General features: G+C 43.5%; 1 protein-coding gene across 2 annotated transcripts in view; it reads left to right on the top strand.

Annotated features, from left to right (window-relative positions):
• AFF1 (ALF transcription elongation factor 1) overlaps positions 1 to 14,306 on the top strand; it is a 346,973-nt gene that overhangs the window by 87,260 nt on the left and 245,407 nt on the right. The window contains exons 2-3 of one of the 2 annotated variants that reach the window (XM_063919866.1): positions 5,588 to 5,708; positions 10,115 to 10,948. In XM_063919866.1, the coding sequence (XP_063775936.1) occupies positions 5,588 to 5,708; positions 10,115 to 10,948 (955 nt within the window). Of the gene's footprint in view, positions 1 to 5,584; positions 5,709 to 10,114; positions 10,949 to 14,306 lie in introns of both variants that reach the window. The other variant, XM_063919865.1, reaches the window with a different exon arrangement.

The raw sequence follows: 14,306 nt of genomic DNA, 5'->3' as shown, positions 1-14,306 counted from the left end.
TTCACTCCCTGTTAGATCCCTGGGCAATAGATATTGTGTCTCAGGGATACAAGCTGGACTTTGAGAAGATGCCCCCTCACCGACGGCCCTGCCGTTTTCCCCCCACGAGAGGGAAACCGTGTTAACTGCAATTCACAAATTGTATCTTCACCAGGTGGCGGTCAAGGTTCCCCTCCTTCAACAAGGGGGGCGTTATTATTCGACCATGTTGTAGTCCCGAAACCAGACGGTTCGGTCGGACCCATATTGAATTTAAAATCCCTGAACATATACCTGAAAAGGTTCAAGTTCAAGATGGAATCGCTAAGAGCGGTCATTGCAAGCCTGAAAGGGGGAGATTTTATGGTGACTCGGGACATAAAGGATGCATACCTTCATGTCCTCATTTATCCACCTCATCAGGCGTACCTCAGAATTACGGTACAGGATTGTCATTACCAATTTCAGACGTTGCCGTTCGGTCTCTCCACGGCCTTGAGAATATTCACCAAGGTAATGGCGGAAATGATGGTGCTCCTGCGGAAGCAAGGTGTCACTATTATCACGTACTTGGACAATCTCCTTGTAAAAGCGAGATCAAGAGAGCAGTTGCTGAACAGCGTATCACTTTCTCTGGAAGTGTAACGGCAACACGGCTGGATTCTATATATTCCAAAGTCGCAGTTGGTTCTTACAGCTCATCTGCCTCTCCTACTCATGATCCTAGACACAGACCAGAAAAGGGTTTATCTCCCGATAGAGAGAGCTCAGGAGCTCGTGACACTGGTCAGGAATCTATTAAAACCAAAACAGGTGTCAGTGCATCACTGCACTCGAGTCCTGGGAAGGAGGGTGGCATCATACGAGGCCATTCCCTTCGGCAGGTTCCATACGAGAACCTTCCAATGGGACTTACTGGACAAGTGGTCCGGATCACATCTTCAAGATGCATCGGTTAATCACCCTATCCCCCAGAGCCAGGGTGTCTCTCCTGTGGTGGCTGCAGATTGCTCACCTCCTCGAAGGTCGCACATTCGGCATTCAGGACTGGGTCCTGGTGACCACGGATGCAAGCCTCCGAGGGTGGGGGGCAGTCACACAGGGAAGAAATTTCCAGGGGCTGTGGTCAAGGCAGGAGACTTGCCTTCACATCATTATCCTGGAACTAAGGGCCATATACAATGCCCTAGGTCAAGCGGAGACCCTGCTTCGCGACCAACCGGTTCTGATTCAGTCAGACAATATCACCGCAGTGGCTCATGTAAACCGCCAAGGCGGCACAAGGAGCAGGGTGGCGATGGTAGAAACCACCAGAATTCTTTGCTGGGCGGAGAATCATGTAAGCGCACTGCCAGCAGTGTTCATTCCGGGAGTGGACAACTGGGAAGCAGACTTCCTCAGTAGGCACGACCTCCACCCGGGAGAGTGGGGACTTAATCAAGAAGTCTTCGCGCAGATTGTAGGTCGGTGGGAACTGCCACAGGGGGACATGATGGCATCCCGCCTCAACAAAAAGCTACAGAGGTATTGCGCCAGGTCAAGAGACTCTCAGGCGATAGCTGTAGACGCACTGGTGACACCGTGGATGTTCCAGTCGGTTTATGTGTTTCCTCCTTTTCCTCTCTTACCCAAGGTGCTGAGAATCATAAGGAAAAGAGGAGTGAGAACAATATTCATTGTTCCGGATTGGCCAAGAAGGACTTGGTATCCAGAGCTGCAAGAAATGCTCACAGAGGACCCAGGGCCTCTGCCTCTAGGGCAGGATCTGTTGCAGCAGGGACCTTGTATGTTCCAACACTTACCGCAGCTGCGTTTGACGGCATGGCGGTTGGACGCCGGATCCTAGTAGAAAAAAGGGATTCCGGATGAGGTTATTCCTACGCTGATAAAGGCTAGGAAGGACGTGACGGCTAAACATTATCACCGTATACAGCGAAAATATGTTGCTGGGGGTGAGGCCAGGAATGTCTCTACAGAGGAATTCCAGCTGGGCCGTTTCCTTCACTTCCTACAGTCGGGAGTGACTTTGGGCCTAGAATTGGGGTCCATTAAGGTCCAGATTTCGGCCCTATCCATTTTCTTTCATACAAAAACTAGCTTCTCTACCTGAAGCTCAGACGTTTGTAAAGGGAGTGCTGCATATTCAGCCCCTTTTTTGTGCCACCAGTGGCACCTTGGGATCTTAACGTGGTGTTGAGTTTCCTGAAATCTCACTGGTTTGAGCCGCTTAAGACCGTGGAGTTAAAATATCTCACGTGGAAAGTGGTCAAGAATTGGCGGCTTTGTCATGTAAAAGCCCCGATCTGGTTTTCCATATGGTCAGGGCAGAATTACGGACTCGTCCGCAATTTCTGCCAAAGGTGGTGTCATCTTTTCATTTGAACCAACCTATTGTGGTGCCTGCGGCTACTCGTGACTTTTAGGATTCCAAGTTACTAGATGTAGTCAGGGCTTTGAAGATTATGTAGCCAGAACGGCTGGAGTCGGGAAATCTGACTCGCTGTTTATCCTGTATGCATCCAACAAGCTGGGTGCTCCTGCTTCAAAGCAAACTATTGCTCGCTGGATCTGTAACACGATTCAGCTGGCTCATTCTGCGGCTGGCTTGCCGCCTCCAAAATCAGTAAAAGCCCATTCCACAAGGAAGGTGGGCTCTTCTTGGGCGGCTGCCCGAGGGGTCTTGGCATTACAGCTTTGCCGAGCAGCTACTTGGTCGGGTTCAAACACTTTTGCAAAGTTCTACAAGTTTGATACCCTGGCTGAGGGGGACCTTGTGTTTGCTCATTCGGTGCTGCAGAGTCATCCGCACTCTCCCGCCCGTTTGGGAGCTTTGGTATAATCCCCATGGTCCTTACGGAGTCCCCAGCATCCACTAGGACGTTAGAGAAAATAAGATTTTACTCACCGGTAAATCTATTTCTCGTCGTCCGTAGTGGATGCTGGGCGCCCGTCCCAAGTGCGGACTTCTTCTGCAATACTTGTATATAGTTATTGCTTAAATAAGGGTTATGTTATGGTTGCATCAGGTTTGTCTGATGCTCTGTTGTTGTTCATACTGTTGACTGGGTATGTTATCACAAGTTATACGGTGTGATTGGTGTGGGTGGTATGAGTCTTACCCTGGATTCCAAAATCCTTTCCTTGTAATGTCAGCTCTTCCGGGCACAGTTTTCTTAACTGAGGTCTGGAGGAGGGGCATAGAGGGAGGAGCCAGTGCACACCAGTAGTACTAAATCTTTCTTAGAGTGCCCAGTCTCCTGTGGAGCCAGTCTATTCCCCATGGTCCTTACGGAATCCCCAGCATCCACTACGGACTACGAGAAATAGATTTACCGGTGAGTAAAATCTTATTTTTTCTTTTCTTCATATCCCGCTTAATTGCACTTTAATATAATCACCATATTTAAAAAAAAAAAAAAAAAGTCTTAGTGTAATAGCTTCCTTCATACTCTCTACATAAATAGCATGGAGGTTTTAAATGGTACATATCACTTTCGTGTCTACCACGTGGGTATGAGATTTGTTGTAACTCTCACAAAAATTAATTGATACAACCTGAAATACAACCTGAAACTCCAGAGTGGGGTCTTATTTATGAAGGAAAGAAAATGTGCCAGTAATTTTCTTTCCTTGGGAATCGGTATTATATCCCGGCTGTCGGGATCCCGGCGGTCAGCAGACCGACCGGAATATTGGCGATGATCGCAGCATGTGGGCTCGCTGTGCATGCCACACTTTGGGCCCGGTCCCCACACTAATCAATTACTCCTCAGGTGGTGGCGTAGCATTTCACCAGGTTTCAGGATTCCGGCAACTGTATCCTTACCTACCTACCTTTCCTTGTGTTTGCAGATGTTTTGTATAACAATTTGCTGGACTGTGGTCTGTGATGCTGACAAAAGTAATAATGGTAGTTTGAATTCTCAATACCGCTTAATTGTTTTCCACTAGGATTAGGATGCGGTAAGGCATACCTCCCAGCTATCCCGATTTTTGTGTGACAGTCCCATTTTTCTGAGATTGTTTCGCTGTCCCACCCGGGAGCCATAGTGTTCTGCCCTGGGGGGTGGTGGGAGTCTGCAGCTGTGAATAGACACTGTACGCGTGTGCATGGCATCTATACACCCTGAGAGAGGGAGTTGAGGGTATGGCCAACAGTTCTCAGAGTGCTGGGCATGCCCCACAGTGACTAAAATGTGGGGCGTGGCTTGCGTTCGTGGCACATCCCTGAGGCAACATCCCCTCCCAACTGAGGTCACGCTCCCTTTCCGAATTAATGCACCAAAATTTTGGGAGGTATGGGTAAAAGAAAATAGTACTGTCGAGATTCTCACTGTCCACATTTTAAACTTTTTGACATTATGGTGTTGGTATCAGTTGTCCCAGATGATGGCAGTTAACCAGTCCTATCAGCCCCATTTTTTAGCGAAAACACATGTGTCCGGGAACTTAAACCAGATCTTCTGTGTGAACATGGCAAAAATCGTCCATTAAGTTATTGTACTTACATCCAAATTTCTTTCTTCGTTGCACATCAATTTTTCTTTTGTATTATCCCTTTCCTCAATTTTTCATACAGGGCTTTTCTCCAGATTTAATATATGAAAAGGAAAAAGTAGGGATAAAATCTATTTTTTTTGTATTTTGGCTCTGAGGAAGCCACTGATGACGTAATAGAGGTGAAGAAATGAGTATGACTGAAGAAGGTGCTGCTCTACAAGCCACTGCTGTGATTTTTACAGTCTGACTCTGACTTTTGTGCTGCATACTAGGGAAGAGCAGCTGGGTTTTTAAGAGGAAATTTTTGCGCAGTGGGTAAAAGGACTGATAAAGGACATTTTTGCGCAGTGGGTAAAAGGACTGATAATAGTCCCATACACTGAAGGAAAGCAGTGCAGTTATTATGAGAGTGGTTGGCATTCTTTACAACGAATGTGGACTTTTGACTGAATCTGTGTGTTGAATCTATCTATGTAACCAGCATTGTAGTACATCTTACTAACCAAAACGTATATGTTGATTTTAACATGCTTGGATGTGAACAGTTTTGGCCAAATAACTGCATACTAAGCATTGGACTGACACTTGAGCTGTACATTCATCTAATAGGAAAAGTCTTCTAACAATCCATTTATGGCTGCCCAGGAATTATTAGCCATATTATCCCCTCTTTTTCCAGAACCCTACAAGGTACACATACATATACATACAGAGCTGTAAGTAGACCTTTCATTGCCCTATGCGAAAGAGAGCAATGCTGGCTCCCCCAATATATCGCAACACTGGAGGGGCCATGGCTAATGCTATTGTGACAGTGTGTGTGTTGCTGTCATCCTGTCACTTTTATATTGGAGATTTGTATATGGATTTTCAGATATTTTATATTAGATCATTTACTTTTGTTTTTAATCTTACATATTTTTGTTATTGTTTTTTATTACTTTAAGTTTTTAATGCATATGCATTTAATGAATTTATAATTATTTAATAAATGATACATATTGTCTGGAAGAAAACGCACCTCCTATACTTCAATTGATCAACATGGAATGTGTTTTTAAATAGTCAAGATAATATCATCCTTTTTCTCTTTCGTTTTTTTTAGCAGCTTATACAATGAAGAGAGGAACTTACTCCGCATCAGAGAACAGGAGAGGCGAAATCAAGAAGCTCTTCAAGAGAAAGACTCTTTCATTGACAATGCCCCTCTTTTTCCAGAACCCTACAAGGTACACATACATATACATACAGAGCTGTAAGTAGACCTTTCATTGCCCTATGCGAGAGAGAGCAATGCTGGCTCCCCCAATATATCGCAACACTGGAGGGGCCATGGCTAATGCTATTGTGACAGTGTGTGTGTTGCTGTCATCCTGTCACTTTATTTTGTGTAGGAAACTGTGAGAGATGCGTTTCATTTAGGAATTCTGCATTAAAATGTCTTCCTGCGTTTATTAATTAGAAAAAAATTAATAAATAAATAAACTTGTACAAAAAAAAAATCCATTACCTAGAAAAAACATTACCGTCCAGTACATACTTTCCATAATTACTTTGAACTGCATTTATAGCATTCACAGCTGTTTAATATGTACAGATTGGAATACGAGCCCATACTTACCAAACCTCCTGGCAGTTTATGCAGTCACCAACATTTGTCTGGGTGATTTTCCACTAGCTCAAAAAACACGGGTAAATGTGTTTTTTGCAAGTGGAAAAGGGTCCCCCCGCAAAAACCCGGATCAAGTGACCCGTGAATCCTACCCGGGTAAATACCTGGGTAGGACACGGGAATGATCCGGGTAGGGTTGTAGTGTAAACAGAAGCCTTGTCGATGTGACACGGCTCCCGTTTACACTGTATGGAAGGGCGGCGCTGGGAGATCATGTGATCTCCTAGCGCCGCCCCTGCCGCATCACTAGCAGTTGGTGAGCGCAGTGGGAAAGGGGGCTGAGCACGGGCCGAACCCAGGTAGCACCCGTGTCAGGCTCCCGGCTGCGACCCATGCTCGTAGGTGGAAAAGGGGTATTAGACACCACACCATCCATTGCTAACAGAGTCGGACTGCCAGGACCATTGAACGGGGGGTGACAGCGGAGGCGGTGCAGCCCTCTCCTCACACAGCTCCCCCTTGGGGGGGCGGGAATAGACAGAGCTGGGAGCACCACCAGCGTAACATCCATTGCAGCGGTTGCTTGGCATTAGGAGTAGTGGTGTTGGATGAGCATAGATGGTTCTGCCCACTCTCCTTACGGCCCTGTGTGTGTGAGAATAAATAAATATATATATGTATGTATGTATGTATGTATGTATATATATATATATATATATATATATATATATATATATATATATATATATATATATATATATATATGGGCGGAGGTGTGGCACTCCAATAACTGATGCAGCAACTTGTTAGAAATCAACGTTTCAATACCTTTATTCTAAAGTGGCATTTTCATCAGGATAAAGATGCTACTTTAGAGTAAAGGCATTGAAATGTTGATTTCTAACAAGTTTCTGTATCAGTTATTGGAGTGCCGCACCTCTGCCCACCTAACCATTTTCCTCTGTGAAGACACCCGTCAGTAAGTCTGTTTAAGCGGATGCGCTAGACCCTCCTTTGTGTTATTTATATATATATATATTATATATATATATATATATATATATATATATATATATAGCAAAGTCTATTTCCACCTGACACACAGTGAAGTCCAGAAAAACACGGGTAGCCAGCACACCAATCAATATGCACTTAAAAAGGTTTTAATTCCTTGTAAAGCAGCAATGCATAGACATGATGATTGTAAGAAATCAGAAAAATTCAGTCAATATTTAGGGCATAGCATATTCACCCATTCCTTCAAAATGTGCAATTAAGAGCAAACATCAGTCAACAAATCCGTTTCGGTGGTAACAGCCACCTTCATCCAGGACTGCCTGTCTGAAACTGCCAGCAAAGCCTTTATATACCTGCACCAAATGCTGTGAACAGCTAAACCTGTTTGTGCCTGTGTAACGTGAGTGATTGGCAGCATGCAGACTTCCGCCAATCAAGTGACCACATGGACGCGCGTCACTTCCGATGACGAGTGACGCGTCATGCGTCCCAGTTCTGTGAGCTCCGTTTTTAGTGTGGACACGTCATCTCTGTAACACAGAGGTGGTGTTCACATGGAGCAGGTGTTACAGCAATGTATGGGCAATGACACTATGTGAGTAGGTCATGTGATGCTAAAAGGTGTGTTGTGGAACTGTGCTCTAAATAGCACATTTTGAAGGAATGGGTGAATATGCTATGCCCTAAATATTGACTGCATTTTTCTGATTTCTTACAATCATAATGTCTATTCATTGCTGCTTTACAAGGAATTAAAACCTTTTTAAGTGCATATTAATTGGTGTGCTGGCTACTCGTGTTTTTCTGGACTTTACTTTGTCTCAGGTGGACATGGACTTTGCTATTATCCTTCATTAACCGGCACCCGCTTTAAAGTTTACAACGAGTGCGGCTCATACAAGTTTTTCTAGATATATATATATATATATATATATATATATATATATATATAATATTGCGCACACCCACACACAACTTGTCTTGTCCTTCCGTATGTCTGTTTCACTCTCTCTTCTGCATTAGACATCTCCCCTATATGTAGTATTTGTATTGTGCCCCATATATGTTCTGTATTGTCAGCCCTTGTCTGTATTTTCTTTACTGTGCTTCTCACTTCTTATCTTCCCACATTTTTTTTATAGTGCCACTGCCCATATATTATATTAATTTCATTAATGTGCTTTGTGCACTTAACCACACCCCGCATTTGTAATTATTAGAATGTGCCCCCGATACACATCCCACATAGTTGTCCCCTCCCAAGGTGTTACGTACATTACAACGATAAATTGCCACCAGGAATGTCTCTTGTCCACTCCCTGCGCCTCTGAGTGACTCTTCTCTGCTTTACACCAGTGGGGGGAGTGGGGACGCTCTGCACTTGATGACCAACTGTCCGAACTGGCACACTTTTGCTCTACACGCCACCACGCACACATTAAATAAGAACTTAAATTTATAGTTATAATATGCAGGGACAAGTGGGCACCCCCTCCAGGACTATGTCGCCCTAGGCAAATGCCTAGACAGTCTATGGCTAGGGCTGACCTTCACTCCTGGGTAGCTGAACATTTCTTAATGGCTATCCAATGCTGAACGTTTCTTAAATGCTATTCAAATCCCAGGAAATGTAAAGGGCATTCTCTTTTTTTTTTTATTTTTTTTATTCTTACAAACTCACCAAAAATGATTATGGATTCTGATCTCTGTTCAGTTGGGTATGGTATGGAGGGTCGACAGTAACTAGGTTGACAGTGTCTAGGTCGACCACTATTGGTCGACAGTAACTAGGTCGACAGGGTCTGTATGTCGACAGTAACTAGGTCGACAGGTCAAAATGTCGACATTAGTTTTTTATGGGGGGTTTTGTCGTTTTCTCGGTACAGTAACCGGGAACCCCAATTAGTGCACCGGATCCCCTCACAAGGTTACTATTCTCAATCGTAGTCCGTGTGGATCGTTCAGTATGAAAAAGTAAAAAAAAAGAAAAAAATATGTAAAACTCATGTCAACCTTTTGACCTGTCGAACTAGAAACCCTGTCTACCTAGTTACTGTCGAAAAATAGTGGTCGACCTAGAGACCGGATACCGTTCAGTTACCCATGCTAGGTTGTATCACTTTAATTTAGTTGTGGGGGTTTCCCCCCCAGGAATGCATTTTCTCGTAGTTTCCCCCAAGGGTGCATATTGTTGCTCTCTGTGTTTACAGCACAGGCCATTTGGCATAGAGATCAAAAGATTGCTGTGCCACGCAATTTCCCAGTATAATTTTGGGATTTCGGAGCAGGCTTATATGTATATTTACATGTATGTAAAGAGAAAGAGAAGACAGCATTTCTATAAACCATCTAATTTTTAAAGAATATATATTAAGAAAAAAAAAAAAAAAAAAAAAAAAAAAATATATATATATATATATATATATATATATATATATATATATACACACACACACACATGCACATGCAGTATGTAATAAAAAGCAATGTCTTCCGGCACTCAAGTCTCCAATTAACAGTCTCCGATGCCTTCCTCTGGGGTGCAAAACCCGGTGTATGCAAAATATCAATGTGGTAGGCGGCACTCAGAGACTTGTTAAGCAATGGAAATAGCGTGCATAAAAGCCCCGTGGTGCATGCTTTATTGGTGATGTTTCGGGGATGTCTCCCCTTCCTATACATGTAGAGGGCATCTATTTAATAAATAGGCTGGATGCAAATATTTTGAATGGTTAAATACAGCTTATCAATATACTAAGGACAGGTGCACTATGGTTGTCAGTGACACTTAAATTAGACTGCATATTCAGTGTAAGTGGGGCTGCCATATTACTTGTTTTGTTGTGGTAAAATATTGATTAACTACAATGGAACGGAACCCTTGCTTGGCCCTAACATTTTAGAAGTATTTTTTATTTGTTAAATTTAGCAGAGATTCATAACTAGAATTACAATGAAACAGGTTTGCAAAATGTGTGTAACATAAATCTGTCTTCTATCATTTAGACAAGCAAAGGAGATGAGCTATCGAGTCGTATTCAGAGCATGCTGGGTAATTATGAAGAGGTGATTGGTGCCAAGTCCCACCAGTATCCTTTGGGCATTCCTAAAAGTGCTTTACCAATGAGTTCACATGGAAAGTCTGACAAGCAACATTCATTCCACAGTGGTACCAATCGGTCTGTGGGTTCTCTAAATTCATCTAGCATGTCTTTGGGCCCCCGGCACAGGCCGCGTACAGCTACAGAGCTGTCTTCTGCTGAACCTGTAAAGAGCCACACCCAAAGTCGCATGAGCCTTCAGGAGAACACTGTTCGGAAACAGCACACTGGAACTAGGTCTGTAGAGAGAAGTGAAAAGCAAGCTCCAGAGGTTACATCTGCTGAACAGTCATTCTCCCCTGCATCCATCTCAGCCCTTTCTCCTCTTCTATCATCATTGTCACCTCCAGTTGAGCCATTGTCACCAATACATTCCAGCCATCAATTCGATTCCAAGCTGCGTGGTGGCCAAAGCCATGATAAATCTTACACCCATGCCACCAAATCCCCTGTTTTGACTGATCCAGGGAACAGGGAAGGTCCTACTACTCTTGCCAACTTAGTACCTTCTGCACAAACCTTCTCAACATATTTGAATTCAAAAACAAGTACATTGCCTCCAAAGCCCACAGCATATGTTAGACCTATGGATGGTCAAGATCAAGCACCAACTCATTCTCCAGATCTGAAACCACTGCAAGAGGACTTTAATGAAGAGTCTTATGAAAGTCATGTAGATCTTAAACCTAATGCCAAGGACAAGATTTCCAAATTGGAAATGCATTCTGAACCATTTGAGGTAGGTTATTTATTAATGGAAAGCAGTATTCAATCCCTTTTTGCAAGCTTTTGAAGTTGGTGAGATGCAGTTAATTACATTTGTCATTCACTTTACAAGTACAGTAAATATCAGAATATGGCAAACAATATTTATATATCATACACACAGTATTGTTTAACTAGTCAGACAGTATCAATTTAATTTCAGTTCTTACTAAAGCTTTATTCATGTATTTCTATTTTTCTTGTTGCCTTGCTTGGGGATGCGGTCAAGATGCCGCCGGCCGGAATCCCGGCGGTCGAAATACCGACGCCGGAATCCCGACCGCCACAATCCTGACATATTCTCCCTCCGTGGCTGTCCACGACACCCATAGAGGGAGAATATAATAGTGTGCCGAGCGTGGCGAGCGAAGCGAGCCCGCAAGGGGCTGCTTTCTGCTCGCCACCCCTGTCGGGATTGTGTGGTCGGGATTCCGGCGTCGGTATTTCGACCCCCGGGATTCCGGCCGGCGGCATTTAGTACTGATCCCCTTGCTTGTGCCTTTCTATCTTGAGCTAATTAACTCATCCCTGTCCAAGCCTCTATTCCTCTGCATGACTCTGTACTGAGCCACAAGTGAGAGCTCTTCAATAATACCAAATTCGAGTAATGTGTGGTTAGTGCAAGTTATTTTGCTAAATTGCTTCTCTGTCAGATATAATGTCTAGAATTATTTTCTTTGTAATGTTAATTTTCTTCTTACAAAATCTTGAAAGGTTAACTTAAGTTGTAAAGGTGCCTTTTTTGTTTTTAGAAATCTATAGTTAGAACACTAAAGTTTAAAATATTTAATATTTAAAGTATAAAATATGACTTCTTATATGAAATGTTTCCAAATCTTGTAAAACATTTTCACATACACCCATTAACCATGTAAATGGATCTTCTATACATAACATTATTTATATTTTCACCCATGTTCATTAAAGCAGATTTATTTTTGTGTCAGTATTTCAAAGGGGAAAATAAATAATAATTTGGCAGAATAAATATGGGGTTTACAATAGCCAGCTTTTCATTGGAAGCAATATATTTTTGGTACAAAATAGGAAACTTGATAGATAAACAATTTGGAGACTCTTCCATGCTTGTAGCATATATGACAAGGTGTATAAATGAAGATTCTGACATAGAAAGATCTTTTGTAATTTCTACTTTTGTATTTTTGAGGTCCATTTTAAAGATTTACTGCACGCCAATTTTTTTTTGTTTTTGCATTTGTGTAGTTATTGTTAAAGTTTGAACTGTGCCCTTTGTCTGGCAGTCAAACACTGACAAACCGTAAATCTAAAAATTGTTTGTTTCAGAGAGTGGACTGTACTAAAGGCGAAATGCAGTCAAAACTCTGAAAACTGCCATCTTCGAAGTTTAACCAATAGTCAGTGGCATCCATTGTCTATAGAAGCATATTAGCTTCTTTTTGCATAATTCCTGAGAGGGATCCAATAGGATCCCTCCCAGTAACCTACACAACTCAAGTACGCGCTGGCCGACAACCGGGTATCGATGAAGAACTCCCAGGTCATAAACCTGAAAGTCCTCATAACGCAATGGAGAGCTTATCAAAATAGCTGTAATTTGCATTTATAGTTGATAAACTCTGCTATGCAGTTTAGTGGCGGATTGTATGACATTCAACGTGATGGGCGTTAGAGTGGCTGTGCTGTCAGGGCCAATTGCAAACCTCTGGAGTTTTTTTTTGTTGTTGCTTGACTATAGTGTGTGTTTTTTGTGTTCATTTCTCATACGTCCTAGAGGATGCTGGGGTCCACTTCAGTACCATGGGGTATAGACGGTTCCGCAGGAGCCATGGGCACTTTAAGACTTTTTCCAGAGTGTGAACTGGCTCCTCCCTCTATGCCCCTCCTCCAGGCCTCAGTTTAGAAAATGTTCCCAGGCAGACTGGTCGCACTCTAGGGGAGCTCTACTGAGTTTCACTAAAAGACTTTGTTAGGTTTTTTATTTTTAGGGAGACTGCTGGCAACAGTCTCCCTGCTTCGTGGGACTTGGGAGAAAGAAGTAGGAATCAACTTCCTGAATAGTTTCATGGCTCTGCTTCTTGCTGACAGGACACCATTAGCTCCTGAAGGGTACTGAACACTAGCTGCGGCTATGCGCTCACTCCCACAGCACACAGTCACCCCTCTAACAGAGCCAGAAGTCAGAAGACAGGTGAGTGTATTACCGAAGAGGATCTCCGGTCATCGTGACGGCAAAAGGTACTGCGCAGCGGGCGGGAACATGCTAGCCATAACACAGGCACAGCAGGATGCCGAGGCACTACTCAGGCCTACCATTGCCTGTGCGTGGGTGAGTAGCGCTAGTGAAAAGTGGTCAGAAAACTTGTCATTAGACATTGACATAATAGATAGAGACGAGATACTCCTAACGTTAGGTCATATCATAGACGCTGCTGCGTGCAGGCTAGAAACCATAAAAGATATTGGTCTCTTGGGATCAAGAACCGCTACCATGGCAATCTCGGCACGGAGGATGTTATGGATTCGCCAATGAAATGCTGACGCAGACTCCAAAAGGAATATGGAGGCTCTCCCGTATAAAGGTGAGGCCTTATTTGGAGATGGGCTGGATGCTTTAGTTCCTGCGGCTAACGCAGGTAAGTCGAAATTCTTGCCTAATGCTCCTGCGCCGGCGTAAAAGACACATCACTCTCAGATGCAGTCCTTTCGACCCAATAAATACAAAAAGGGTAAAGGCCCCCCTTTCTTTGTGGGTAAAGGAAGGGGAAAAGGAAAAAAAGTCCACAGTGTCTCACAGGAGCAGAAATCAACCTCTGCTTATGACAAATCTTCAGCATGATGCTGGGGCTCCCTTGCGGGAGTCCGCTCAGGTGGGGGCACGTCAGAAACTCTTCAGTCAGTTCTGGGTTCATTCTGGCCTAGACACGTGGGCCGTACAAATTAAAGTCCCACGGGTATAAACTGGAGTTTCATGACATTTCCCCAGGCCGTATTTTCGAATCGACCTTACCAGCTTCTGTCCCGGATGGGGAAGTGGTGGTAGCAGCAATACAGTGATCTGTGTCAGGATCAAGTTATTGTCCTGGTTCCCTTGTCTCAACAAGGAGAGAGGTTTTTATTGAAGCCTATTTGTAGTTCCGAAGCCGGATGGCTCGGTCAGACCAATTCTAAACCTGAAAAATCTGAATCTCTACCTGCAAAGGTTCAAGTTCAAGATGGAATCTCTAAGGGCAGTGATTTCCAGTCTGGAGGAGGGGGTATTCATGGTGTCAGTGGACATAAAAGATGCCTACTTACATGTTCCCATTTATCCTCCGCATCAAGCTTATCTGAGATTCGCAGTACAGGATTGT

The sequence above is a fragment of the Pseudophryne corroboree genome, chromosome 1 (assembly GCF_028390025.1).
Source record: "Pseudophryne corroboree isolate aPseCor3 chromosome 1, aPseCor3.hap2, whole genome shotgun sequence".
In the NCBI taxonomy this organism is placed as follows: domain Eukaryota; kingdom Metazoa; phylum Chordata; class Amphibia; order Anura; family Myobatrachidae; genus Pseudophryne; species Pseudophryne corroboree.
The sequence above is the reverse complement of the archived record's forward strand: the minus strand, read 5'-3'. Positions and strand labels throughout refer to the sequence as shown.